The sequence below is a fragment of the Dendropsophus ebraccatus genome, chromosome 13 (assembly GCF_027789765.1).
Source record: "Dendropsophus ebraccatus isolate aDenEbr1 chromosome 13, aDenEbr1.pat, whole genome shotgun sequence".
Classification (NCBI taxonomy): domain Eukaryota; kingdom Metazoa; phylum Chordata; class Amphibia; order Anura; family Hylidae; genus Dendropsophus; species Dendropsophus ebraccatus.
The window spans coordinates 43,302,225-43,328,925 of NC_091466.1; the positions used below are offsets into that span (position 1 = coordinate 43,302,225).

General features: G+C 42.6%; 1 protein-coding gene across 3 annotated transcripts in view; it reads left to right on the forward strand.

Annotated features, from left to right (window-relative positions):
• The window catches only part of LOC138771390 (coiled-coil domain-containing protein 170-like), a 56,814-nt gene that overhangs the window by 24,770 nt on the left and 5,343 nt on the right, over positions 1-26,701 (forward strand). For 2 of the 3 annotated variants that reach the window (XM_069951050.1, XM_069951049.1), the window contains 8 exons: positions 2,404-2,443; positions 4,666-4,779; positions 8,621-8,865; positions 9,716-9,860; positions 11,929-12,114; positions 14,475-14,792; positions 20,302-20,502; positions 24,565-24,738. In XM_069951050.1, coding sequence (XP_069807151.1) covers positions 2,404-2,443; positions 4,666-4,779; positions 8,621-8,865; positions 9,716-9,860; positions 11,929-12,114; positions 14,475-14,792; positions 20,302-20,502; positions 24,565-24,738 — 1,423 coding nt within the window. Of the gene's footprint in view, positions 1-2,403; positions 2,444-4,665; positions 4,780-7,183; positions 7,270-8,620; positions 8,866-9,715; positions 9,861-11,928; positions 12,115-14,474; positions 14,793-20,301; positions 20,503-24,564; positions 24,739-26,701 lie in introns of those variants that run through there. The other variant, XM_069951051.1, reaches the window with a different exon arrangement.

Genomic DNA, 26,701 nt, shown 5'->3' on the forward strand with positions numbered 1-26,701 from the left:
CAGTGTCATGGGTGGTATGTACAATGCGACATGGATGCCAGTGGCAAATTAACTTCCCTGGGTTGTTCACAGAACTTGCTCCCCGTGTTAAATCTATAATTTACCTTAGGCTGCACTTTTAAAACACCTCCTATATACCAGCTCCCCATTCATAGTGCCCCCTTTCGTAACCCATGCAGTATTATCTACCTTAATAGAACCCAATAATACTGCCTCATAAAGTAGTTGCCCCCACACAGTATGTATCGCATTATTTCCCCCATGCAGTAGGTAATCGCGTATTAGTGTCCGATACAGTAGTCAGCCCCCTAATAGAGCCCCATACAGTAGTCAGCCCCCCAATAGTGCGTGTCACAGCAGAAGCACTATGATGACATTATCACACACGCTGCCACACTTGTGCTGGGTGCATCCTGCCGAAGAATATAAAATGGGCGGTCCAGGCTGCCATCTGGACCGCCCATATTTTAATTAACTGCACTGCTCTATCGACGGGCCAGCTCTAGGAAATCAATTTATTTTTTTCTGCATGCCAAAGTTTGACATGCTTGTTGTAGAGTGTGCATGTACTTTACACTGCCCATAGGCATACACTGGGGAAGCCCTAGTTGGTAGGAGGCCCTTGCTTAAAGGGGTACTCCAGCGTGGGGGCTCTTTTGTGCTGGGACCGGGGACGAGGTGGCTGAGGGAAAAGACGTCCACTCACCACCCTGGTTCCAGCGGGCGCTTCCGGGTGTCTGACGCGGGCTGAGTTTTTTTAATTGGCAGTAATGGACTGGAATACAAAGATATTCCAGAGTTAGAAGTCAAAATGAATAAATCTCCTGGTGGTTAAATTTTTTTTAATAAAATTAAATGATCAGTCAGAAAGTCAGATGGCCCAGGAGAGAAAACTTCCTCTGACATATTAAGCTGAGGTGGAATGAAGCAGATGGCACGGTTGATGGCCTAGTTATGGCGATATGGACAAAAGAACCATGGAGTGCCTCTTTAAGGATTTTTTTTAAACATGAAATAATCCTGTTTAGATCATAACAATATAAGGTTACAAAGCTTTGTATCTATGATACATAGGAGGCCACCTGTCTAACCTGTTTGGTGACTCTTATTTGGCAACAGCTTGTACTGGACACATACTCCTCTAGTCTGTAGCATTGGGGTTTTCTAGACTGTTTAAGCCACAACAAATATATTACTGAAGGTCAGGGACTCTGGAATGAGGTCAGGTGCAATACAGTGGTCTCTCAAGTTACACTATTACAGTGGTTCCAGGACGACCATTGTATGTTAAAAATAATGTATCCTGAGACCAAAACTCTATGAAAAAAACTGTTAGTTGGTTCTGAAGCCCCCAAAATATCACCCCAAGATGAGAAAAAGTTAAGATTTAAAGAAAAATAAGCAGATAACTAATATGGATAAAGCAGGTCTCTACATACAACAGTCAGAAAGAGCTACTGAAGACTGTAAATTACTTTCTATGCAGAGAACCAGAGTGTTTCCAGGGTTCTTTACAGATCACACAGGGTCCCAGAAAAATAATATGACGCTGCCCTCACCTGGTGCCCAAAGGAGCAGCTCATCCTGGCCCAGGTAAAGAGCAGCACAGGACATGTCCTGCAGTCCTAGGGCACAAATGCTCTAGGTCCCGCCTCATTGACACTGTACCTCCGAATTAAAGGATCGTTTTCATAGGAAGGATGGCACTAGGAGATATTTCTTGAAGTTTTGGAGTTTTTCTTGAAAGATTTTTTTTCCCTAGCCGTTTATGAAGCTGGATCTCATCATGGGGAATCACTCATCTTACATTCTGATTAGGGTCTGCAATTATTCTCTTGGTGTGGTCCTGTACGGTGGCCATTGTTGCGGCAGCGTAGTATCTGTGGGGTGGGGTGGCACAGAGAGTTATGTGGCAGCATTCGGGCTGCCAGACTACTGGGTTACTCCCTCCTTGGGCAATGATGCTGAGGTGGTAGTCACGCGGGACCCACACAAATCAGGTATCGTAAAGCGGTGTGTGGGCTTATATACTTTGCTCAAATTGTAACTAACTCCTGATGTATTAATAGTGCTGAGAAGCAAATCAGTGATAGACATATGGATGTGCGACCATGTCTGTTTTTTCTCTCCATAGAATTACTTAATATGACTATGGCCTATGAGTGCAATATGAGTGACATTTATAGAGGTGTAACACAAAGTCCCAATTTAAAATGTTTCCTCAGAGCATCAAGAAGAACATCAGAGTCTGGCGTAGTGATCTTGTTTCAGCATCCTCCTCTTTATTTATTCTTCCCCAGAATACGCTAGAAAATGTTGTTTTAAGACAGTATGTGCATGCACATTGTAATTTACTCACCAGGCATTTTTATGACCTATTCTTCACTCATTCTTCTCACCCAGGCACTTCTATGACCTCTCTGACAGCCGCGGAGACGATAAGGTGAGCTGTTATTCACATACTAGGTGGTTTTCAGATACATTGAGATTTATAATGGTCAATATTTTGGAGTAACAGCAGGTTGTACCTGGGATACATGCTGTAAGTGTGGATTGAGCTAATGGCTTTTATGTGAGCAAGAGGCCCCATGCTGTTATTTCATGACAGTCTTACACTGCTATGAATAGCAGGATCTAAGCCTTGCATTAAATTATTTTATTCTTAAAGACATATACCGGTATGTTTGCTCAGTATAAGCTTCCAGCATTCAACATTCGTTCAAGCAAGCCTTCAAGATCCTTATATTTATAAGGTTCAGGGAAGAAAAACTGCCCATGTACGCCTGCGGGGGTGGTGGTCACTGACCGGCACAGTGTGGACTTAGTGTAGGGACCCATGTGTATCAGATACCTGCACGCAGTGCATGGGGCAGTGTGGCTTGATCAATTCATACACAAAATTCTGATGTTTTTTTATGCAGCCGAGAGGCACTAGTATCAGCCATAGGTGTGAGGTGCAGTGCTCTTTTTCTTCCCTGAACCGTATTTTGTTTCTCTATTTTCTCAGTGTTTTTGCACTCCTCCTGGAAGACCCACATGACCACAATTAGCAGGAGACACCTGAGTGCATGTGCTTTTATCCCTCCTGTTTGTCCCATTCTATCTACAGTAGCAATGGTGAGCGCAATACCTTATCCAGACTTGTGCTGTTTGGGGACAGCTTCCTCTGCCGGCGGCGCTGGCTGGGAGTTTTTTGGGGGGGCATTTTGGGTCTGGTCCTGTGGCATGGGGGTTGCAGGGCCATTCCATGGACCCTCTTCCCTGCCCATGCACGCCTGCGGGGGTGGTGGTCACTGACCGGCACAGTGTGGACTTAGTGTAGGGACCCATGTGTATCAGATACCTGCACGCGGTACATGGGGCAGTGTGGTTTGATCAATTCATACACAAAATTCTGATGTTTTTTATGCAGCCGAGAGGCACTAGTGTCAGCCATAGGTGTGAGGTGCAGTGCTCTTTTTCTTCCCTGAACCTTATATTTATAAGGACACTGCAACAGTGACCTCTGCTGGTTGGAATCATGATTGTGCTTTGAAATAAATAATTAACACCAGTGTTTCTCAACCTGTGGCCCTTAATTTTGTAGTACTACAACTGTCATCATGCCCTAAGAGCTCAACACTACCGATGTATGGTAGGAGTTGTAGTCGTACAACAGGTAGAGAGCCTTGCTATGTAAATATAAGTAATATAAGTAAATAAATATATGTAAATATAGGCAATGTCCATACATTTTGTAAGACATTCTCTCACAATCAAGAATAAAAAAGGCAAAGATATATTTTATTATTATTTTATAATGTATGTTTCCATTGCCAAACATGTTCAGGGATTCGTCACTGGAGGGAGCTCATGTCATACGTAAAAAAGTAAAAATCGAAAGCAATCACAAGTGAAATATGGAGCTTTCAGCAGTTCAAGGTTAAACCACAACCACTATGTCCAATATTTAAGTGTGGTGGATTATTGCAAAATAAAAAAAGAACATTTTCTACCCATTTAATCATGCAAGCACAAATTAAATTTAACATGACCATCATTTTTCTTTTTATATGCTCCAGCTCATCAGGGGAAAACACCACACTGAACTCTTCAGTTATAGTCTATGGCAGCAGCAGCATGTGCCCTGGCATGTGTTTTTATCACTGGGTGATAAATAGCTGCAATTCATGCAGGATACACTTACTTATTAAAGGGGTTATCCAGCGCTGCAAAATCATGGCCACTTTTCCCCCTGCTGTTGTCTCCAGTTCAGGTGCGGTTTGCAATTAATCTCCATTTATTCAAAACCCCACCCAAACTGGAGACAACAGTAGGGGGAAAATGGCCATGTTTTTGTAGCGCTGGATAACCCCTTTAACTATTATTATTTTATTATTATTATTTATTTATAAAGCGCCCTTAATTCCAGAGCGCTATACAAGCAATAGGGGTTAACAAACAGGAACATTACATTATATTATACACTTATTAGACCTCAGTCCATGATGACGACCATCGACCAATGACGATCAGTCCACCTAACCAAACCATAATCAGTTACCATACCCACACTCTACTTTAGAACCAAAATTGTTCTTGTATCCCAATAAATCCTTATAATCTGATCTCAGCGGTTGTAGTGTCACAGGTACATTAATGTCATTCTTTATGCTCTGTTTTCAGGTTTCATATAACTCTGGGATAAAAGACAACTTACTTACTTACAGAATCGCCGCCGAATCCGCACAGAGTGAACACGCCGCATTGTTGGTGAAGAACACCGGTTTACAAGCAGAAGTGAGGTCCATTTCTAATTGTTAAAACTAAAGTGTACCTTAACTTTTGGATAACTTTTCAGGATAAGCTGCCATGTTAGTATGTGATTTTTTAGCACTATTTATGGCCATTATGTAATAATATGTGGATTTTGTGTCTAGTTTTCTCCTCTGTAGACTCCATCTCTAATTTATAGTTGTATCTGAGTTAGTGAGTGTAGACTAGTTGCTATGATGTGTCCTGTAGACTGCCCACATATAAAAGGGGATCTTGCTCCCCTTGATACATATATCTCACACTCTTTAACATGGAGAACATTATAGAGCAGTACTAAGAGGGTACACACTGTAGAGTGTGAGCATGTGGCTGCTGTGGGGCCCTTGCAGAGAGGGGGGCCAGTACTTATCAGCTGTTAGATGTCCTGCAGGACATGGTGTATTCTATCCAGCCTGGCACAGTGCACTCTGCTGCCACCTCTGTCTGTGACAGGTACTGTCCAGAGCAGAAGAGGTTTTCTATGGGATTTTCTACTGCCCTGGACAGTTCCTGTCAGGTACAGAGGTGGCAGCAGAGAGGACTGTGTCAGACTGGAAAGAATACACCACTTCCTGCAGGACATACAACAGCTGATAAGTACTGAAAGGCCTAAATAAAAGTAAATAACAAATTTAAATGACTTTCTGAAACCAGTTGATTTGAAAAGAAAACAATTTCACCGGAGTACCCCTTTAAGCAAATGAATAGGAGTAGTTTTTATGAGACTACAGTATTGATACAGAACTGTAGCATTATCACATTATGCCTATTTTTCACATGGCAGTGGGCAGATTCTATGTGTACAGTGTGTACAGAATATGAACAAGGATTACACCCAAGATGTTAGATGGTGGGAACTACTGCTTATAATAAGGTGCAATTTCCAGCAATAGAAAATCTACCTGACCTTGTCCTAGTCACAGAGCAATGCTCCTTCTACCATGTCAAGTGACTTTGGTGTTTCAGCCATGCTTTCCTGATGAAACGTGCAAGTCCTAGTGTAATGTTCCCTCAAAATATACCCAATGGAAGCAAAAGTTACTTTACAGTAATGTGCCAATAAAGTCCGCAATGTATACAATAAACATAACTATTTCTAGATCAAGGCCAAAACAACATCATTCTGGCTTCTGAGTGTTGTAAGTCAGAGTTTATGGTCATTTTTATATGGAATTGCACAGAAGATGTATACTAGGCATTACACATTGTTTTTATGGGAGTCTAGAGGTATATCTCATTTACATATATGATGTGTATACCTTTATGTATGGATATTACAACAGATACGTATGCATTAAAACTCTCGCAATGTAAGACTAGAGTATTTTAACCTATTAGATGCTGTATCTGTTTGCCATGTGCCATCATTTGACGTGCAGGAGTGTGTATCTGTGACATAGTGGTAGCAGTTGTACATTAGATGGAACCAGTATTATAAGGGACACATAGACGATGGGGGAGCTGCTTCCGATTTTGTATTGGAGCCCAGGAGCTTTAAAGGGAGCCTGTCACCCGAGAAAAGAGGGAAGAGCCCGCCCGACTTCCCGGTGGAGTCCCGGATACTTACCTCATCCTGCAAGTCCCGCTCCAGAAGCCGGCCCCTCTGTACAGAAATTGCCTAATCTCTTCTCATTTACATATCACACACGCAGACCATTGGGCAGCAATTTCTCCGCGGCGTGACCGCCTTCTGAAGCGGGACTTGCAAGTAGAGGTAAGTATCTGGGGCGTCACCGGGGGGGTCAGGTAGGCTCTTCCCTCTCTTCTCGGGTGACAGGTTCCCTTTAAATGGGCACTGTCACTAAGGAGACATAGATACGTGTTAAAAGTTTTGATTGACAGACCAATCCAACTGATCACAAGAGAGAGCTAGGAAAAGTGCCCACCAAGGGGGGATTTATGAAGACTGGCATACTCACCGGCCCTGTCCTCTTTTCCCCAGCTGAATTCACTATATTGCCTCATGTTCTATGTGCAGGTCTCTGAGAGTTCCTACTTTAACAGTGGCGCAGTATATTAAACATGTATGAGATGTGCAGCCTTTTAATTGTTCTCCAGACTTATAAATATAGAGTTAATGCTTACCTTACGTATGCTGTTGGTGTTAATTCTGCAGCTCCAGATGTCTGGTTAGTGTCCCAAGATTCAAGCACTTTCCTCGCTCCCGGAATCATATTGATACATGATGCCGAGCGGGGAAAGAGCCCAATACAGGGCTTCCCTGTCCAAAGGTTCCAAAGTTTACGGAACAAGGGAATAAGCCCCTAGATCAGTTAGTTTACTCAGCTGCAGCAGTGCACAGGGGCGTGTACAGGGGTGTGTACAGGGGCGTGCAAGACCTCTGACCAATAAGCATTCATCTTCACTGGACCAGTTTGTGCAGAGAAGAGGAACAACTGACATCAAGTGGTCTCTTTTTTTGCTTTTACGAAGACCAAATGGCCTTGGTCCTGGAGCCTCGGCTGCAGTTTTCCAGTAAGTGAGACACCTAGTGGCTGATTTTATAGCATTTTATTTCATATAGAAATGACATGAATTGCAAATATGTAGTATATCACCCCCCCCCCCCCCCGCCTCTGATTTACCATTATTTATTGGTAATGGCAATGCCCATGTAAGTTACATCTCTGTTAAAAAGCTTTGGAAAATCCAGACTGTATAAATGTTTACATAGCATTAAAAATCCTCACATGTCCAGCAACCCTACAAATCGATTCCATCTGGCTGCTCTTTCTCTTTATTATTTAATACTCGCCGAAATTTACAAATAATTCACAAATAACCATAGGAAACTCTAGATATCTGAAAAACTCTCTTACATTTGGACTGTAGATGTAATTTAATTGTTTTTGGATCCGGATATAATCCCTGTATCCTCTGTTGTATAAGTTATTAGGTGTCAGACAGGGGAATTAAATCCTCAGCAATCATTCTTGATCGGCAGGTGGAGTATCCCTTCTCTGCTGAGTGTTCTGTTCTCACTGTCTAAGCAAAAAAAAAAAAACTTTCCTGGAAAATTTTTGTAGATGTTGGCAGGTTGTACACAATAGGGAATGGAAAGTAAAATATAAATGATCAATGATATTTTCTTAAATACATGTTTACGTTATATGGGGAAATATTTAGGCCAAAATACGGCAGTTTTTTTTATAAAAACAAGCATTATCACGCTTTTACCGACTGTTAGGAGAAATCTTACCCTAATAGATGGCATTGGGAAAGGAATTCTTTGTGTGATTTACTATTATGTTTGGCACGTGCCGCTCTACTTGTTACCAGTAGTAGCAGCAAATACTTTCCATTACTGTATATGACGTATCGTACATAAAGACATGCTCCATGCTGAACACAATCCATGTTTAATGGTTATGGCCCGAAGAAGGATGGAAAAAGTTGATAAATTTACAGAACAAGATAGAATTACTGTGTCATACAATGGCCTTCTAGGCATAACATTGTATAAACGTCTCACCTGGAATGCCCCTTTAAAATTGTGATTGCCAATCTGTAGTTCACCAGATGCCAGTTCTGGCCATACTACAAAATCCAGCATGTGCGGATAGCCTACAGCTGTATGGGTTTGTTGGGAGTTGTAGTGCAACAGCTGGAGAGCCACTTAAGGTTCCCTGCTAAAAGTAACCTAAGAGGTGAAATCTAAGAGAAACCTGTTGTAAGTAATGCAATGTCTGAATGATGACAAGTAGAGATGTCCTTCACCAAGACGTTTTCTGATTCTGGTCCTGGGTCAGCGTTTTACTAGTGATCAGTTATGTGTTTGCATCATATGTGTGATCAGCCATTGTTATAAGCTTCTTTTACATTTCAGGTTTCCGACCTTAAGAAACGGCTGGCAGCTAAAGATGTCTACCTGCAAGAAAGCAAAGAGGAATTAGAAAAATACAAAGAGAGGTGTGCCCGCCAGCTGTCCCAGATGCAGGCCCTCAAAGAACACATCAAGGAATTGGACCATTCAACTGGTGATAAGGCAGAAATCAACGCCGAGATACACTCTGTCCGTAGAGAGAACAAAGAGTTGAATGACAGGGTTAAAGAACTGGAGAACCGACTAAGGTTAGTGGACGTGAATTGACCTCTACTTTTAGTACTTTAGGAGTAATTTATACATGATTGGGTAAAGAGGTACAAAATATGGGATTTTTATTGCAACATTATGGCTGGTGTATGCCAGGGAGAATACAAGAATCTGTGCTACCTCCCTGACGTACACCAGGGGCGCAACATTGATAAATCTCCTTCATTTATTTCCTGTGTAGACAGTGGAGTATGTGCTTTATGTCAGAGCCACAATGAATGGAAGAAATATGTCCATAGACTAGGGCCCTATTACACCAAGCAATTATTGGCCATATTTGGCCAATTATCGTCCTTTACGTACGATAATCGCTTGGTGTAGTAACTTCTGTTAAAAGGCAACGATCAGCCGACATACACAATGTCAGCTGATCTTTGTCTTTTAACATGTTGAAAAGAACTACAACGATAGCAAAGGTGGCAGCAGACTGTTGCTATCTTTTATGGATCTAAAGATCGTCCGGGGAGCCCCTCCCACCCCGCTCCTACCTGCTTGCTGTCGGCAGGTGTAATAGCGCCGGCAGTGAGCGGGGAACTGTGTATAATGTCACTAAAGTGTGTATATATGTCACTCTCCTGCCTTATCTAAGCCTCCAGCAGTGTATATACTGTACATGTCATCTGTCAGCATATCCAATATTATTGCACTGTGATAATACCAGATGCTGCTGCTGACATGACTCTGCTACAGAAAACAGGAAATAGCAGGCTGTATGCTTTGTCAGCCAATGTGAAAATTGGCAAAGTTAGGATTTTTATTTATGAACAGCAATAAAAATATAAGTACTGTATATTACTGTATATTATATTACTGTATATTAATATGCAGAATACATCTGATCGAAAGAGAAAAAGCTGAGCAGAAAAGCAGCGGCCTGGGGAAAAGACTACATGAGAGTATTGAGAGGTTGTCCTCCTGTCTGAATATAAACGTTGAGGAGCATGAGGATCCCCTAAATGCTCTGGTGTCAAAGGTGAGGTCGACCCCTGTGGCTGAGATAACATTACGCTATTGCATCTTATAGTCCGTGTCGGACTGGCCCACCAGAGAACCCGGAGGATCCTCCGGTGGGCCCCCAGCTTTAGAACCTGCACTAACACTGCCTGACAAGTCATTTCTCACTGGTTCTTAATTGGTGGGCCCCCAGGATCATTTCCTCTGGTTGTCCCCCATATACCCCAGTCCGACTCTGTCACTTTGTTAGGCTGAATAAACTTGGCACTGTTTGTAGAAGCTGACATTTTCTTTGTCCCACACTGGCTAAAAACTATAAATCAAAACAAAAAAGAAGGATCCTCCAAGGGATCACAAAAAATACAGGACAATCAAATATAAATTATAATCTTTATTTGAATAATTCATATATTAAATAAAATTCATTAAAATATAAAGGAAGTGAAACCTTCCTTCCTTTATATTTTAATGAATTTTATTTAATATATGAATTATTCAAATAAAGATTATAATAATATTTATATTTGATTGCCCTGCATTTTTTGTGATCCCTTGGAGGATCCTTCTTTTTTGTTTTGATTTGTATCTTTTGGTGCGTTGAGGACTATATATTTTGGGCATTCTTTTTGATTTCTGGCTAAAAACTATACAAAAACTTAAATACTCATCTGCAAAGTTTTTGCTTTACTAGTGCGGTAGCGATTTTAGGTTATTTGTTCATATGAGTTTTTTTCAGAGTTCTCTTTGTTGCCGTTAGAAGCGGGAAAACACTTCAGCTTCACTTTGCTGTCAGACATATGACCTTACAGATTGTTTTTTGTCTCAGCTCCCATAATAGATTACACATAGTAACAGGCGAGTAGCAGAAGTTAGATTTTAGCCTTAAAGGGGTTATCCAGGCTTAGAAAAACATGGTCTCTTTCTTCCAGAGACAGCACCACTCTTGTCCTCAGTTTGTGTGTAGGTTTTGCATCTCGATTCCCTTAAAGGGGTTATTCAGCGCTACAAAAACATTGCCACTTTTTTCCCACTCTTGTCTCCAGGTCAGGTGTGGTTTACAATTAAGCTCCATTTAAGCCCATATTGCACAGACATTTATCAGCCGTATTCGGCTGATATCGGCTGTTACGGCTGATAATTGTCCTGTTAAATAGAAGGCAAGGATCAGCCGACATCGTTGCGTTGTTTGTCTTTCAAACATCTTGAAAAACAAACGACTGATACAGCAACGATTTGCTGCCGTCGCTCAGTGGAATAGGAGCAGAGGCAGCAGACTGCTGCTGTATGCTATGGGCTGCCCGGACGATCTAGCCATCACCCGGGCAGCCTCCCTGCACCTTCCCGCAGGCCCCCCCCCCAGACTCACCAGCTCGCTGCTGAGTGGACAAGAGTGGTGGAAAAGTGGCCATGTTTTTGTAGCACTGGATAACCCCTTTAAAGTGAATAGAGCTGAATTGTAATATCACGCACAACCTGAGGACAAGGGTGGTGCTATTCCTGCTGGGAAGTAGCTGTTTTTTTTTCTAATGCTGGATTATACCTTTAAAGGGGTATTTCAGCCAGTACCCTTATTACAGGATATAGGTGCAGGATCGCGGGATTCAACTGCTGGGACCTCCCTGTGATTGTAAGAACAGGGTTCAGAGCCTGGCAGAATGATGTTGCTGCTGTGTGTGCACAACCCCTCCATTTATTATAGAAGCTTCTGGAGGACCCCACACGACTGCTACGCCATTCTGCCAGGAGACTTAGGACCCCACTCTTAAGATCGCAGTGGGTCCCAGGATAAGTGTTTTTGGCTATAACACCCCTTTGATATGGCCACATACTTTGGATAGCTGTCAGCCAACTAATTGTTTGCCCCACAACATGCTGAGACCCCCACTGTTTTGGGGATCGAGCTGGGATAGGTGCGCAGTAGCGCATTTCCCTCCACTGCTTGGAACGATGTCCGTCTAGGCAGATCCATTATATTTCTATAACAAATAATTTAATTTTTATATAATTTTCTAAGGCTAGGCCATTAATGTGTATTGTTTGAAAACTCTCTCAATCATCTTCCGTAATTTTTCCCTATTTTGATCTAGGCCGAGAAATTGGTGAGGGAATATAAACTGCACAAGTCCAGAATGACAAGTCTTGAAGATGCCTTGGCAAGCCAACAAGTGGAGTGTAAAGCCAGTCGGGACACCATTGTAAAGCTGGTGGCGGAGGCAGAAAAACATAAAAAAGCAGTGTCTGACTTTCCTGCAGAACTTCAATCTCTGAAGAGGGTGAGATGGGAAGAAGTGTTTGTCCCCCTTAAAGACCCAAGAAAACAATAGTCAAAACAACTTTGGAACACAAAGCGCTTAGAGCTCCGTCTTTGTTTTCCTGTTGAATGACACTGAGGGTCTTTATAACCCGAGGTTGTGCCTTATATTGTCCGCCGTGGTTGTCAGAGATAATTCATCAATTTTACTGTTTTTTTTCCTACATTTTAACAGGTCACTTCATGTCATGTCTATTGCTTTGTAGCTAAAACTACAATTGTGACCTGTATTGTCATGAGATAGGTCACTCTTTCAATCTTGCTTTGTATCTGTTACTTTTTATCTAGTGGGGAAAAAAACAGGAGATGTTATGCACAGTTATTGAAAATCAGAAAGTTTTATTTATCTGTCTATCTATGTATCTATCTATGGTATACTTATCATACAGGAGTGGCACACAACTGCAATGGTGGGAGTGGGGCCTGGCATTGCAGATAAATTAAAGGGGTATTCCACTCAAACATAACTTTTGATATGTTTCTGCTCATGGTGAGACTAACAATTCCTTCCATACTTGTTATTATCTATTCAGTCTTCTTCCCCCATTTCTGAGCTGCTGCTGCTTTCTGCTGAAAACACAAATAACCGTGTATGAGCCTTTCTCTCTGTCTCATCTCCTCCCTTCTGAGACAGCCAATGTAAACAAGTCCCTGGCTGACGTTATCTTCAACGTTGTAGCTTTTTTGTAATGCTGGGAGGGTTACCCAAAGGTCAAGTTGCTGATGAACTCACTGTGATTAACCTTTCCAGCATTACAAAGAAGCTACAATGTTGCAGATACAGTCTGACGGGGATTTGTTTACATCAGCTGTCTCAGAAGGGAGGGGGGAGGAGGGGGAGACAGAGAGAAAAGCTTACATACAGATTTTTGTATCTTCAGCAGAAAGCACCAGAACTGGGGGAAGGAGACTGAATAGATAATAACGAGTATGGAAGCGATTGTTAATCTCACCATCGGCAGCAACATATGAACATGTATGCTTGAGTGGAATATCCCTTTAATGCTATTTAATCAGATAGATATACAGTCAGCTCCCCCTAGTGGTGGCTGTATGCAGCCTCAATTACATGATTTAGTAAATCAAATAACAGCTCTCCCAACACAGATATTTTAGAAAACTAGTCAATGGGTAACCACATCATTTTGTTAGAATTTGATTAACATGATCATACAGCCATTCAATTCCAATTTTTCAGATTTTATGCGAATACCTTCCTAAAGTGGGCATTTGGGGGCCTTTTTGGAAATACTCAGGTGGTGGGTCTAACATTTTGGTGATTGAAATGATGGCAAGTAGCAATATAATTGGTGGAGGTTCAATGTCTGGAATCCTTGCTAATTCTAAAAACAAGTGAATGGGGCTGTGTTAGGGCCTGTTCACATGATGTATTAAATGGTACCTGTCACAATGTTTTAACCCCAGATCTGCGTGCAGTTGCAACTGATGCCAGAAAAACCCAGGGTCCTGGCAATCTGGAGATAGAACAATCATGATAAGAACCTTTTAAATTCCATCACAAAAGCTGAATTTCACATTTGAAATCTGTACAGGTTTATATGGAATTTCATGTGGATTCACATGCAGATTAATTTATAATAGGCTGCAGTGTTTTCATGCCAACCAGACATGGGACCTTATATTGCTGATAAATTCACAATGCATTGATGAACAAAGAAAGCGCACAGATTTCTATGCGCACTCCTACTGATTTAGTTGCAGAAATTGATGCGGATTCCACATACAGATCAGTGTGTATTTTAGTTGTGTGAATGTTCACTAACTTTTTTTCCTTGTTAAAAATCTGTGGCATTGTTTTTAAAAACGGTGTGGGTTTTTCAGTGTTATATAGACATTACCACTGAAGTCAGTAGGAGATGTTCATGTACAAAAGCACTGATTTGACCAGGGAAATCAGTGTGGATTTCCCATCCCAATCAACACAAATTTTAGCCATGTGAACATGCCTTAAAGTTACTAGTAGAGATGAGTTGATTTATAGTAATAATAATATATAATGTAGTGACGCACATTGTTATTTCTGCAAATCGCTCATTCTTCTCTTTCCAAAGTTGACTTAAAACTGAATCTCAGAGCTCAGTGCCCCCATTCAGTAGAAATGGAGAAGCTGATATTGAGGAACATCAGTAAAAGCAAAGTATATCTAGCTCCTCTTCTGTCTGTCTTTAGTAAAGCTTCTGCACAGTCTATCTCATCATACATGGTATAGGATAAAGTTACTCTATTTCTATTGGTATTCCAACTTACTTTATATAATATTTGCTATATAACAGTGCCCCTTTTTCTCCTGTTTGTGAGTAGGAGAGAGATGAGGCTCTTCTAGCCAAGAAGAACGTTGAGAGAGAAAAGGAGATTCTGCAAGAGAAGCTGAAGGACAACCATAAGGAATGGGGCAGTTTGCATCAGGAGCTAATGGAAAAAGAGAAGAAAGCAAATGATCTGGAGAGGACTCTGCGTACCTCAGATTACGAGGCAAAAGCATCTCACAGCCTTCACCAAAGCTTTGTAAGTCAGCTGGCAACGATCCTGAGCAATGGATTTACAACTGTACCTAGAACAGAGGAAGCTGTGAAGGAGAGAATCCAAGAACTCTGCAGCAGTGAACAAACTTGGAAATCTGTAAGTGATAGCCATAAATCTGCACTTTATTTATCTGTCACATGCTAATACATAGTTGCCAACATTTTATTTTTTTTCCAGGGACACTTTGGCTTTGATATCGAGCAAAGTGGCTTCTTGTGTGTGTGGGGTGTCTTATTGCGGGTGTTGTTTGAGGGGTGTGTGTCTGGTCACCAATGTTTTTTTCCAAAATTCTTCCTATATTGTCCTTAGTATCAGATCCTCTCAACATATTACTACCACCACTATCAGACCGCCAGCATATTACAGACCCAAGAACCAGACTCCCAGCATATTACACACCCCAGTGTCAGGTCCTAAGTATATTACACACACTAGTATCAGGCCCCCAACATATTACAGACCCCGATATCAGACCCACATTATTAGGACCCCAACATATTACAGATCTCAATATCAGACCCCCAGTATCAGGCCCCAACATATTACAGTCCCCAGTACCAGAGCCTCAGAATATTACACACCCAGTATCAGGCCCCTAACTTATTGGACACCACAGTATCGGGCCCCCAATATATTACAGACTCTAGTATCAGGCCCCCAAGTATATTATAGGCCCCAGTATCAGGCGTCCAGCATATAACACACCCCAGTATCGGATTCCTTGCATATTATAGACCCTAGTATAAGTAACCTCCCATCTGTACCCTAATATAGTGGATAAGGCCACCATAGAAGATAACACCCGTCTGTGTCCTGTAGTTAACCTCCTTAATAGGTAGTCACCATCCTCTGTAGACTCCTCTGTAGACATCCCTCTGTAAGCCGCCCCCATCATGTTAGGCATCTCCCCTGTCAGTAAACCCTCCTTTCACTGCCTCCTGACCATGTAGGCATCCCCTATTTGTAATTTTAAAAAATAAAGCCATACTTACCTGCTTGTAGTGCTCCTCAGGCCACTCTCTGCTCTGCACGAGTGACGTCACTTATGCACCAGAGAGAGGAAAGAGCACCCTGATGTGGCTGGAGGCTGAATACTGCCTGCAGCCACAAACGGTACCGTCAGAGGGGAGCCAATGCAGGGCTCCAGACTAAAAAATTTACCTAGGAGCCATTGGCTCCTAACCTGAAAAATTTAGGCGCCAAATAGAATATTTGGTAGATGAAGTGTCGGATCCTCGGGGTAGGCGGGGACCACAAGAGCCAGAATGACGGCGCTTCACGGCTTCAGGTTTAATGAAGTAAAACAATGAATTTTAACGGTCTCATAAACAACTCGTTTCGAGGCATAAATTGCCCCTTTGTCAAGTAGGAGAGACATGATGAATTTTAATGGTCTCATAAACAATGCGTTTCGAGGCATAAATTGCCCCTTTGTCAAGTAGGAGAGACCTGAAGCCGTGAAGCGCCGTCATTCTGGCTCCTGTGGTCCCCGCCTACCCCGAGGATCCGACACTTCATCTACCATTCTCCATTCCCTGATCTCCTGGCTTGGGATCTCGGCATCTACCCTTGGAGCCTGGCTGCTACGGCTACTACCTCTCTCTTCACTGATAGTGCATACAGGTGTTGTGTTCTTAGCACAACACCATCAGGTGAGCAGTTTTATTATCAGCTTGTTCGACCTACAATCTGTTGTTTACGTTATCACCCTATGGCGCCCTTTCCACTTTTTTAGCCCTACTCAAATAGAATATTTGGTCGCCAACATTTTAAAACATGTAAAATTAATGTTATGTTAAATGGGACTTACTGTGTGCAGAGGCCACGGCAGCATCCTCCTCCTTTAGATCCTTTCTTTTCTTAGTTTGAAAACGTTCAACATGGAAACTTGCAACTTGACAACCATATACCCCCCTGCTGCCGGTGTGTTCCCCTTAGCCAGCTGCCATCTTACCGGCAATGATCTACTATATATATATATATATAGCCCCCGGCAGCCGATGACATATAGCCCCTGTGGCAATGTATATGGGAAGTGGTACTGTGCAGTGTATACATACACACACACTGAGGGAAGTGGTACTGTGCAGTGTATATACATACAGACACTGAGGGAAGTGGTACTGTGCAGTGTATATACATACAGACACTGAGGGAAGTGGTACTGTGCAGTGTATATACATACAGACACTGAGGGAAGTGGTACTGTGCAGTGTATATACATACAGACACTGAGGGAAGTGGTACTGTGCAGTCTATACATACAGACACTGAGGGAAGTGGTACTGTGCAGTGTATACATACAGACACTGAGGGAAGTGGTACTGTGACTATACATACAGACACTGAGGGAAGTGGTACTTTGCAGTCTATATATACAGACACTGAGGGAAGTGGTACTGTGCAGTCTATACATACAGACACTGAGGGAAGAGGTACTGTGCAGTGTATATACATACAGACACTGAGGGAAGTGGTACTGTGCAGTGTATATACATACAGACACTGAGGGAAGTGGTACTGTGCAGTGTATATACATACAGACACTGAGGGAAGTGGTACTGTGCAGTGTATATACATACAGACACTGAGGGAAGTGGTACTGTGACTATACATACAGACACTGAGGGAAGTGGTACTGTGCAGTGTATATACATACAGACACTGAGAGAAGTGGTACTGTGCAGTCTATATATACAGACACTGAGGGAAGTGGTACTGTGCAGTCTATACATACACACTGAGGGAAGTGGTACTGTGACTATACATACAGACACTGAGGGAAGTGGTACTGTGCAGTGTATATACATACATACACTGAGGGAAGTGGTACTGTGCAGTCTATATATACAGACACTGAGGGAAGTGGTACTGTGCAGTCTATATATACACACTGAGGGAAGTGGTACTGTGCAGTCTATACATACCCCCCCCCTCGCACCCCACACACACTGACTACCGCACCTGGCCGCCATCACAACAGACACACTACCAATCCCCCGCCCAGGCCGCGGTCCCCCCACACACATTACTGGCCGTCCGCCACCCCTGCCGTCCCTCCGGTTGTACTCACCCACTATCTAAGCTTGGTGCCGCTGGGGTGAACTTGAAGAACCGCGGCGCCGGGTGAGGAGAGGCGGGAGAGAGGCGCTGGAGGAGTGTGGCGCCTCTGCTGCCGTCCGTCCAATGAATGACGGACGTGCTGGATGACGTCACTGGAGAAGCGTGTCCCCGCACACGTCATCCAGCACGTCCGTCATTCATTGTACGGACGGCCGCAGAGGCGCCACGTGATTCGGCGCAGCGTGCGGAAGTCCTTAAAGAGACAGCGCGCCCCCGGGGCCAGTCGCAAATGGCACCCAGATTAATAAATCTGGGCGCCATTTGCAAGATGTCAGTCGCATTGGCGACCATTTTGGTCGCCGTCTGGAGCCCTGCAATAGTTCCTCCTTCAGTCAGTTCATTATTTACTTATTAGCACTTACGGTTAAACGTGTGATGGACGGGGCTTACAGGTGCGCCCACCGGGTGGCACTTTCCGACGGCCTGGGGGCATGGGTTCCTGGGACATACTCGAGAAATTATGTTGAAGGGACTGTGCCTTAAGAAATCAGAACAGACCCGGCATAACCGGTACTGTTGTCAACTATGCTAGAAATCTTAAAGGGATGGCCTAGAGCAGTAGCGAAATTTGATGGGGGCAGGGGGGGCGGCCGCCCCCGGGCCCACTCTGGCAGGGGCCCACTGTGATTTTTGACGCCGCTGCCCGCCGCCACCCGCCATCGCCCGCCATTGGATGGGTGAGTGCAGCCACAGCCTCCTCCCTCCCCCCTCCCGCCGCCATCTTAACCTGATCAGGTGCACTGAGGTTGCGTACGGCCTCAGCGCACCGCTGCGGGTACGTGCGCCACCCTGGCCCGCCCACCTATCAATCACCTCTGGTGCCACGCTGTTCCGTCTCCCGCGCTTGCACCAGGTCAGTGCCGGACGGCCGCCTATGACTGCTGCTGCTGCCGCCCCCATTATAATGTGACGCCGATGCCCGCCGCCGCCCGCCATCACCTGCCATCGGGTGGGTGAGTGCAGTGAGTGAACTGAGGTTGTGTACGGCCTCAGCGCACCGCTGCTGGTACGTGCATCGCCCTGGCCCGCCCACCTGCCAATCACCTCTGGCGCCGCGCTGTTCCGTCTCCCGCGCTCGCACCAGGTCAGTGCCGGACGGCCGCCTATGACTGCTGCTGCTGCACACAGGGAAAGACAACCAAGCTGGTAAAGATAAAGACAGGGGTGGTGTTTTTTTCTAGAAGAGAGCAATCATGTTTTTCTTATCCTGAAGAACCTCTTTCATTTTATGTGTCTATATATGTAAATGTAGAAGCCTCTAACCCTGCTCTTAATCTTAATTCACTATGAGTAATGGAGCAGAATATACCCTTTATTATTTAGAAAGCATTGTTGTCAAGTGAGGTTCCCTTTGGGTAACATAATCGGTTGGGGGCCCACTCAGACTTGCTCGCCCCCCCCCTAGGCTGAACCCCTAGCTACGCCCCTGGCCTAGAGCAAAGCAGACTTCAGCATAAAAGGTCTGTCCACATTCGGATACGTTTATCAATCCCTTCTACATTACACCTTGCAGATGTCATCAAACATTTAGTTATTTCTTTCTTACTAACATAATACATGGTGACAGGCACAGAATGTACTAATTCATAAACAAAATCCATTCCATGTTCAGTATCCTCATCTCTTCCTCAGACTGGACAGAGGCTGGAAAAGCATCTCTTTCTTTCAAGGACTTGTCCTTCATTGCATAGACACTAACTAAATTGAATGGGCACAGTGTAATACCTCATTTTGCCTGGGGTGGCACTGTAGTAAAAGTGAACACCTTCAACAAGGTTTCCCTAAAGATCACAATGTTGTTAATATTGTGTTTTATTAATAAAATACTAACATATTATTCAGTGCATTGCATGACTGCAGTGATAGAGTTGATTAAAATACTGCAGTGAGAAAACTTGATTACAATTCATCATACTAAATAATGTATGCACCTCTTATGCAAACCTGTGTGTCTTCCTCATAACTCCAGATATTCCTGTGTGTAGTCTGACCATAATGCGTTGCTATTTATAAAGCGCCCTTAATTCCAGATTGCTATACAAGTGATAGGGGGTGACAAACAGGAACATTACAAGATCAAAAACACATTACATGAAGGTAGATGGCAGACCGGTACATGGGGGAAGAGGACCGTGCCCACAAGGGCTTACAATCTAAGAGGTAGCCTACAGACAGTAGAAGAGGGGTAAGATGAGATAATAGCACCAGGACTCATCATTAAGGGGGCATTCACACGATCTCTGCAATCTGTCCATAGCACGGACGATGTCCTGCTGAGTGAACCTCGGAGCTCCCTGCATCATGATTAATTATGATGGATGTCGTTGAGCTCCGAGGGCCACTCCGCAGGACACCGTCCGTGCTACAGACAGATTGCAGAGATCCCGTGAATGTCCCCTAAAACATGGAGGAGATAACCAATATCTTAGCATCATTTGTGTATCTATAGCAATATCTGAACTGACACTTTTTATACACATAGACCTGTGAAGATCTGAAGCAGAGGATTGCCAAGCTCAGTCAACAAACTGAGAAACAACTGGATCTGTATCATGAGGCAATGGCCAAGTCTTATAAAGCAGAAGAACTACTGCAAGAACAGCAGGATTCCATGAAACATTTGAAGGGCAAGCTTGCCTCAGAGGAGATGATCAAAGATGGCTTCAACATGGAGAAGAAAAGGGTATGTACGGTACACACATAACACATCTACATGCCCTTTGAGATTCTCCTGTTCATTATCAATTGTTTGTGGTACACTACTGCTGTGGCTAAAATACAGACAAAAACAGAAAAATGCAACAGCAGCCTGCTTGGGGGTATGTATGATAAGTCCTAGCACTTGCAGGTTGCTGTTGCATTTTTCTGGTTTTGTCTGTATAATAGTAACAGCACCTTCACCTGAATAGTGTGAATAGTGGGATTTAGGTGCTGACCATTTACATTATTTTGTTTTATGTGGGGGTGTTGGTTAGCACTCCTTCTATCTCCTGTGGGTGTTTAAAGAGACTAGTTGGATCCTGCCTTCCCATTTTTGTAGGCTTTGTATTAGCCCAAGCGAAGCCAGTGTCAGTGGAAAACCATCTCTCTAAAGGTCACCTTAACATGGTGAGATGGTACACCCTATTTCATCAGATGGTTTGCTAAGAACCTCATTTTTTTTCAACAAAAATGTTTTAGAGCAGTTTTTCATTTTCAAATATCTACTGTATATCTTGTATACGATGGGGTGAGTATGTAACGGCAAGTCCTAGCACTTGCAGGTTGCTGTTGCACCAAGCCTAAAACTGAGCTGAGCTTCCTATTCTGGTAAGCTATCTATTATCTCTATTAGGCTATGTTCACACTACGTAAAAGTACGGCTGCTGTTGCCATCGGCAACAACGGCCGTACCTTGTGCGGTGTGCAACACTGCCTTATCTGCTATGGGATCCCAGCCGGAGCGTATATACACATAGTAAACGCTCCGACCGGGATCCCATACGGCGCCGCAAAAAACTGACATGTCAGTTTTCTGCGGGCGCAATTCAGTGAATTGTGTCCGCAGAAAGACCTGTCAGTTCACACAATGAAGCGAGTGGCTCCGGCCACAAGCTTCATTGTGTGCTGTGTGAAGTTCTGATGCAGGCGCGCGCTGATGCGCCCGCATCAGAACATTGCGGCCGGAAGGATCATCCGGTACTTAAGTACCGGCCGGAATAATCTTTGCCGAGACCGGAACGGCCGGTCTCTTACGTAGTGGGAACATAGCCTTAGAGTAGGTAATTTAGGGTATTTGAAGATGGCCATTCTAAACCTTATAACTTTTAATTACTTATAGTTAAAAAAAATGTACATTGAAAAATGGCAACCAATAAAATACAATATAAAGTATTATACATAATATAAAGTAAGGCTCTAACCACCCTTATAGCATGTTTACTACTTGTACTTGGTTTATCTTCATGCCCCCCCCCTTAATCACTTTTCAGAAATGGAACAAACTAATTCCTATATCTTCTGGGTGAAGTTCTTGCCATCTCTTTACAAAATGGTTTAAAAACAATTTTTCAAGTCATAGACGGTATCATTTTTCAGGATTAGTTGCTTGGCTGACACCAGCATCAGGATATCTTCTCAAATGCTGGGGATTTTGAGATGGCATAACACTTAAGAAAATAGGTTTTTAGAAACACCTCTCATGAAAGAGGTTAGATAATAATTATACTAGTTATCTGTGCTTTAAATACATCTGAAATGTGTGGTCTGTACCCTGTAATACACTGCTCTGCCTGCACTCTACTATGTGATACTATGTGATTTATTTTCTGGTAAGTTAACTTTATGTAGTTTATACGTTATACTACTTTTGTAGTAAATTGTTCATTTTTAATGTTAGAAAAAAGTGCTTAAAAGCTTTTAAACTTAAAGGAGAAGTCTGGCAAAAAATTTTTGAAATATTGTATTGCCCCCCAAAAGTTATACAAATCACCAATATACACTTATTATGGGAAATGCTTATAAAGTGCTTTTTTCTCTGCACTTACTACTGCATCAAGGCTTTACTTCCTGGATAACATGGTGATGTCATGACCCGACAGCATGGTGATGTCATCCTCTCCAGCAGCCGCAGCCCGCACAGCTCTGGGAGTCGGGTCGTGACATCACCATGTTATCCAGGAAGTGAAGCCTTGATGCAGTAGTAAGTGCAGAGAAAAAAGCACTTTATAAGCATTTCCCATAATAAGTGTATATTGGTGATTTGTATAACTTTTGGGGGCAATACAATACTTTAATAAGAATTTTCGCCAGACTTCTCCTTTAATACACTGTAGTAACTATAGCCACATAATTCCACCATAAAGTGTATATCAAGGTTTAATCTTACTTATAAAGCTATACAAGTGACAAATAATACCACATCCTGACCGCATACTACTATGCTTAATGAATAAATAAAACTGACATGCTCACGGAGGTGAAAGCTCGTAGAACTCCAGTGTTTGCTATAAAAGTCATGAAAAAGGGCCTGTGAGCCCGAAAGGTGTAGGCTATGAGGAGTTCTTGTTTTATGTTTTTACCCATACTGGAAGTTGCATGAATACGGTTTTTATAATTGTATTGGAAAAGCTGGAGTACTTCCTTCCATTTCTTCTCCATCTGGCTTAGACCATCATGATGGTTTCTTCTAGCCATGACTCATCTTTTGCAGAATCTGTCAGACTGAAGACCAGGGTTCTGTTCTTTTCCAACAGCTTCCTCATCATTTTCTCATCCATAGGGTCCCAAATGGTAATAATGCCCGCTTTGGTAGATAGCTGTTTCCTGAATCAAGTAATAATTGCCCTTCCAGTAGGTAGTTGCCTTCTCAGTAGGTATATGGTTGGCACCAGTAGGGATATTATTGCCCTATGGTAGTTAAATGATTGCCCCCAGTAATTAGAGAGTTGGTTCCCTGTAGTTTCAGAATTGCCCCCTAGTATGGTATATGGCTGCCCCAGTATGTAGATAGTTGTCCCCCAGCAAATAGTAGATGGTTTCTCCCCAATAGGTAGGCAGCTGCCCCTCATAAGTAGAGAGTGTCCTCTACTAAATAGAGAAGTGTCCCTTACCAATAAATACATACATACATACATATACTTGCCTGCTCTCTGCTCCAGCCTGCAGTCCCACAAACCATAGAGTAACTAGGAAGCTCCATATAGTTTTGTGTCTATAGTGTTGCTATATTGCACTTGAACTCCTAAGCTAATGATATTGAGCTGACTCTGCTTACTCTGCCCCATTCTGTGTTGCAAAGCTTAAAACGAATTTACCATCAGGTACATCACTGCGTTTTTTTTTTTACGTTAATTAGAATCAATAGAGCTGTGTCACACTGGCGGCCAATGGGTTCACATTATGTAAGAGTAGTACTTCAGAAGTGTATATATCAGGAGTTTTTCACAACATATGCCTCCAACATATACACTGTAAGGCTGGGTTCACACTACGTCTATTTCAGTCAGTATTGTGGTCCTCATATTGCAACCAAAACCAGGAGTGGATTAAAAACACAGAAAGGCTCTGTCCACACAATGTTGAAATTGAGTGGATGGCCGCCATATAACAGTAAATAACGGCCATTATTTCAATATAACATCCGTTGTTTTAAAATAACAGCAAATATTTGTCATTAAATGGCGGCCATCCACTCAATTTCAACATTGTGTGAACAGAGCCTTTCTGTGTATTCAATCCACTCCTGGTTTTGGTTGCAATATGAGGACCACAATACTGACTGAAATATATGTAGTGTGAACCCAGCCTAAAACAGCATAACTCTACAGAATTGTATACTACACAGTATACTTATTGTGGCGGTCCACTTTGTAGGGAATCAAAGTAAACTGTGCTTCTCTATACAAAGGGGCAGTCTTTGCACTGCAGTCTGGTCAATAGGCACCTAACGCTAAATGTTGGAGTATAGTAGTCTGTATATCATATATAGTGAGGTAAACATCCCCCACAATGCACTACACCTAATGTAAATACAGTGAGGCAGTAGGGGCCTGCAGAGAGATGAGAGCTTAAGGGGCACTGAAAAAAAGCTTTGCACTGTAAAAACAAATTAAACAATGTATTTGCAAATTGTATTGTAATATGATATAAACTATATAATGGCGGCCAAAACCGAGATGAGATTTTCATTTGTCTAACATGCAGGCGCATTTCTCAGAAGTACTATTATGTTAACACTTGTATGTTCTCCTCTGTTTTTTCATAGCTCAAGAAGTTCTTATTGCAGCTGGCCGAGAAGATGAATATAAGCCAAGACATTTCATCTGAGAGCCTTGTATCGCAGTACGACATGTTACTGAACAGAGCTGATGAAATCTGTAAGAGGGATAAAGAATTTCTGAGCGAAAATAAAACTCTTATCTACAATCTCCAGAAGAAGGTAATGAGCAGATCTCTAATGCCGGCCATAGACTCCGAGACGTTTCCCTTTTTCCAAATAATTACCCAATATTCTTTCATGATAACCACACTGTCCGAACTAAACTGGTGTGGAAATCTAGTTACCTAACAGGCAGTAGGAATTATTCTCTGTTATCTGCCCTTACTATGAATATTGTCTCGTGGATACTCCGTATGCTACCATATGATGCCATTACCATTCTAATAGAGAATATCTCCATATTCCGTAATTTTTTTATTATCACATAATATTGGAGTTACAATTTGCATGCATAACAGTCTGTGGCCAGGTTCACACTATGTATGACACAGAACATGACATGTGTGTCACAGAACGGCTGGTGTCAGTGAAGTTCATCCTGGTCAGTACTGCAGTACTGGCTAAATGAACTTCATTTCTTTTTAATTGGGCGTGCCCGCATTCCAGTTCACCATAGCCAACATAGCCGCACTTTACATTGTCTGCTCTGTCAGTCTTGTGCAGCTGCTATTCACTGAATAGTGGCCGCACCAAACCGACATGTACGTTTTCAGTGCGGCCACAAGGAATCCCGGATGTAGTGTATACTATGTGTATACACTCCAGCCGGTATTACATAGCAATTAACCCCTTAACAACATGGGGCATACATTTATCCCCCCGCAGCCTGGGCCTTGGTGCTAACAGGCGCAAATGTACGTCCCGCCGGGGTACCAGGCTCCGTAGCGGGTGAGGACCGGCTGCTATCAGCGTACACAATCGTCCGATCTATTAAAATAAACCAATATTATCCTGCACGGTGAAGGGCGTGAACAATAAGTGGTAAAAAATTGCAGAGATTGCTTTTTTTATATTACATTTTATGTTTTAAAAAAAAAGTTATCAATACGTCTGATCTAGAAAAAATTTATACTAATAAAAACTAGTGATAATGGTGCACAAATGATGACCCATACAACCCCGTAGGTGAAAAAATAAAAGCACTATAAGAGTCACAATAGGGCCATTTAAAATATACCTATTTGCAAAAAAAGTTTTACTGCTAATAAAAATAGTAAAACATTAGAAAACCTAGTAAACATGCATACCACTGTGTTCAGACTGACCTATAGAATAAAGGTCAGTAGAATAAACAACCCCCCCCCCCCAAACTTTGCAGAATCGCATTTTTTGACCCAAATTCACCCAATAGATGATATTTTGGGGGTTCCGTCATTCATTTAATGGCAGATTGTAAGACGCCATTACAAAATACAACTGTTCCTGAGTGACAATTGGCACAGGTCCTTAAGGGGTTAAAGCAATCTACAATTTCATTAAATAACATCCGTGGTTGCAAAACTGCAACTACGGTCGTTGTATAATGAAATTATACGTTGTGTGAACTTAGCCTATGTATAGACCCTCATTCAGAAAAAGTTGTGGGCATGCGCGCCTACACTAACATCTTACTTTTTGTCTTTCATTAATTTTTTGGAAACCATTTTGAAGTTCACTCAAGAATAAATCTACATAATATGTTTTTATGTACTGATCTTAAGTTACAGCTAGTTTAATACCCCAGAGCCACATTCATAATTCTGCTTGTTGTCTTTTGAAACAGATGTCAACTTTGCTGTCAGACTCATCCCTAACAGCTCGTCTGAGCTCCTATAATGCAGCAGGACAGTTCATTTCCCCGATATCAGATTACTACACACAACAATTCCTAGAATGTAAATCACAAGAACAATCTGTGCACAAGGAATCATCAAGATTGTTGTTCTAACACCTGCATTTTGTCTACTCTTAAAGTGTCTGTCACTAAAAAAAAAACTTTTGATTTTTCACAGAGACAGTTTTGATCAGTGTTTGTTCACTGATTCTTAGAACAAGCTGGGAGAAGCACTCAGCTAAGCGCTTCTCTCCCTGTCCCACTGCAGGAGACAGATTCTATTATAAGTCAATGAAGCCTTTCTCCTGC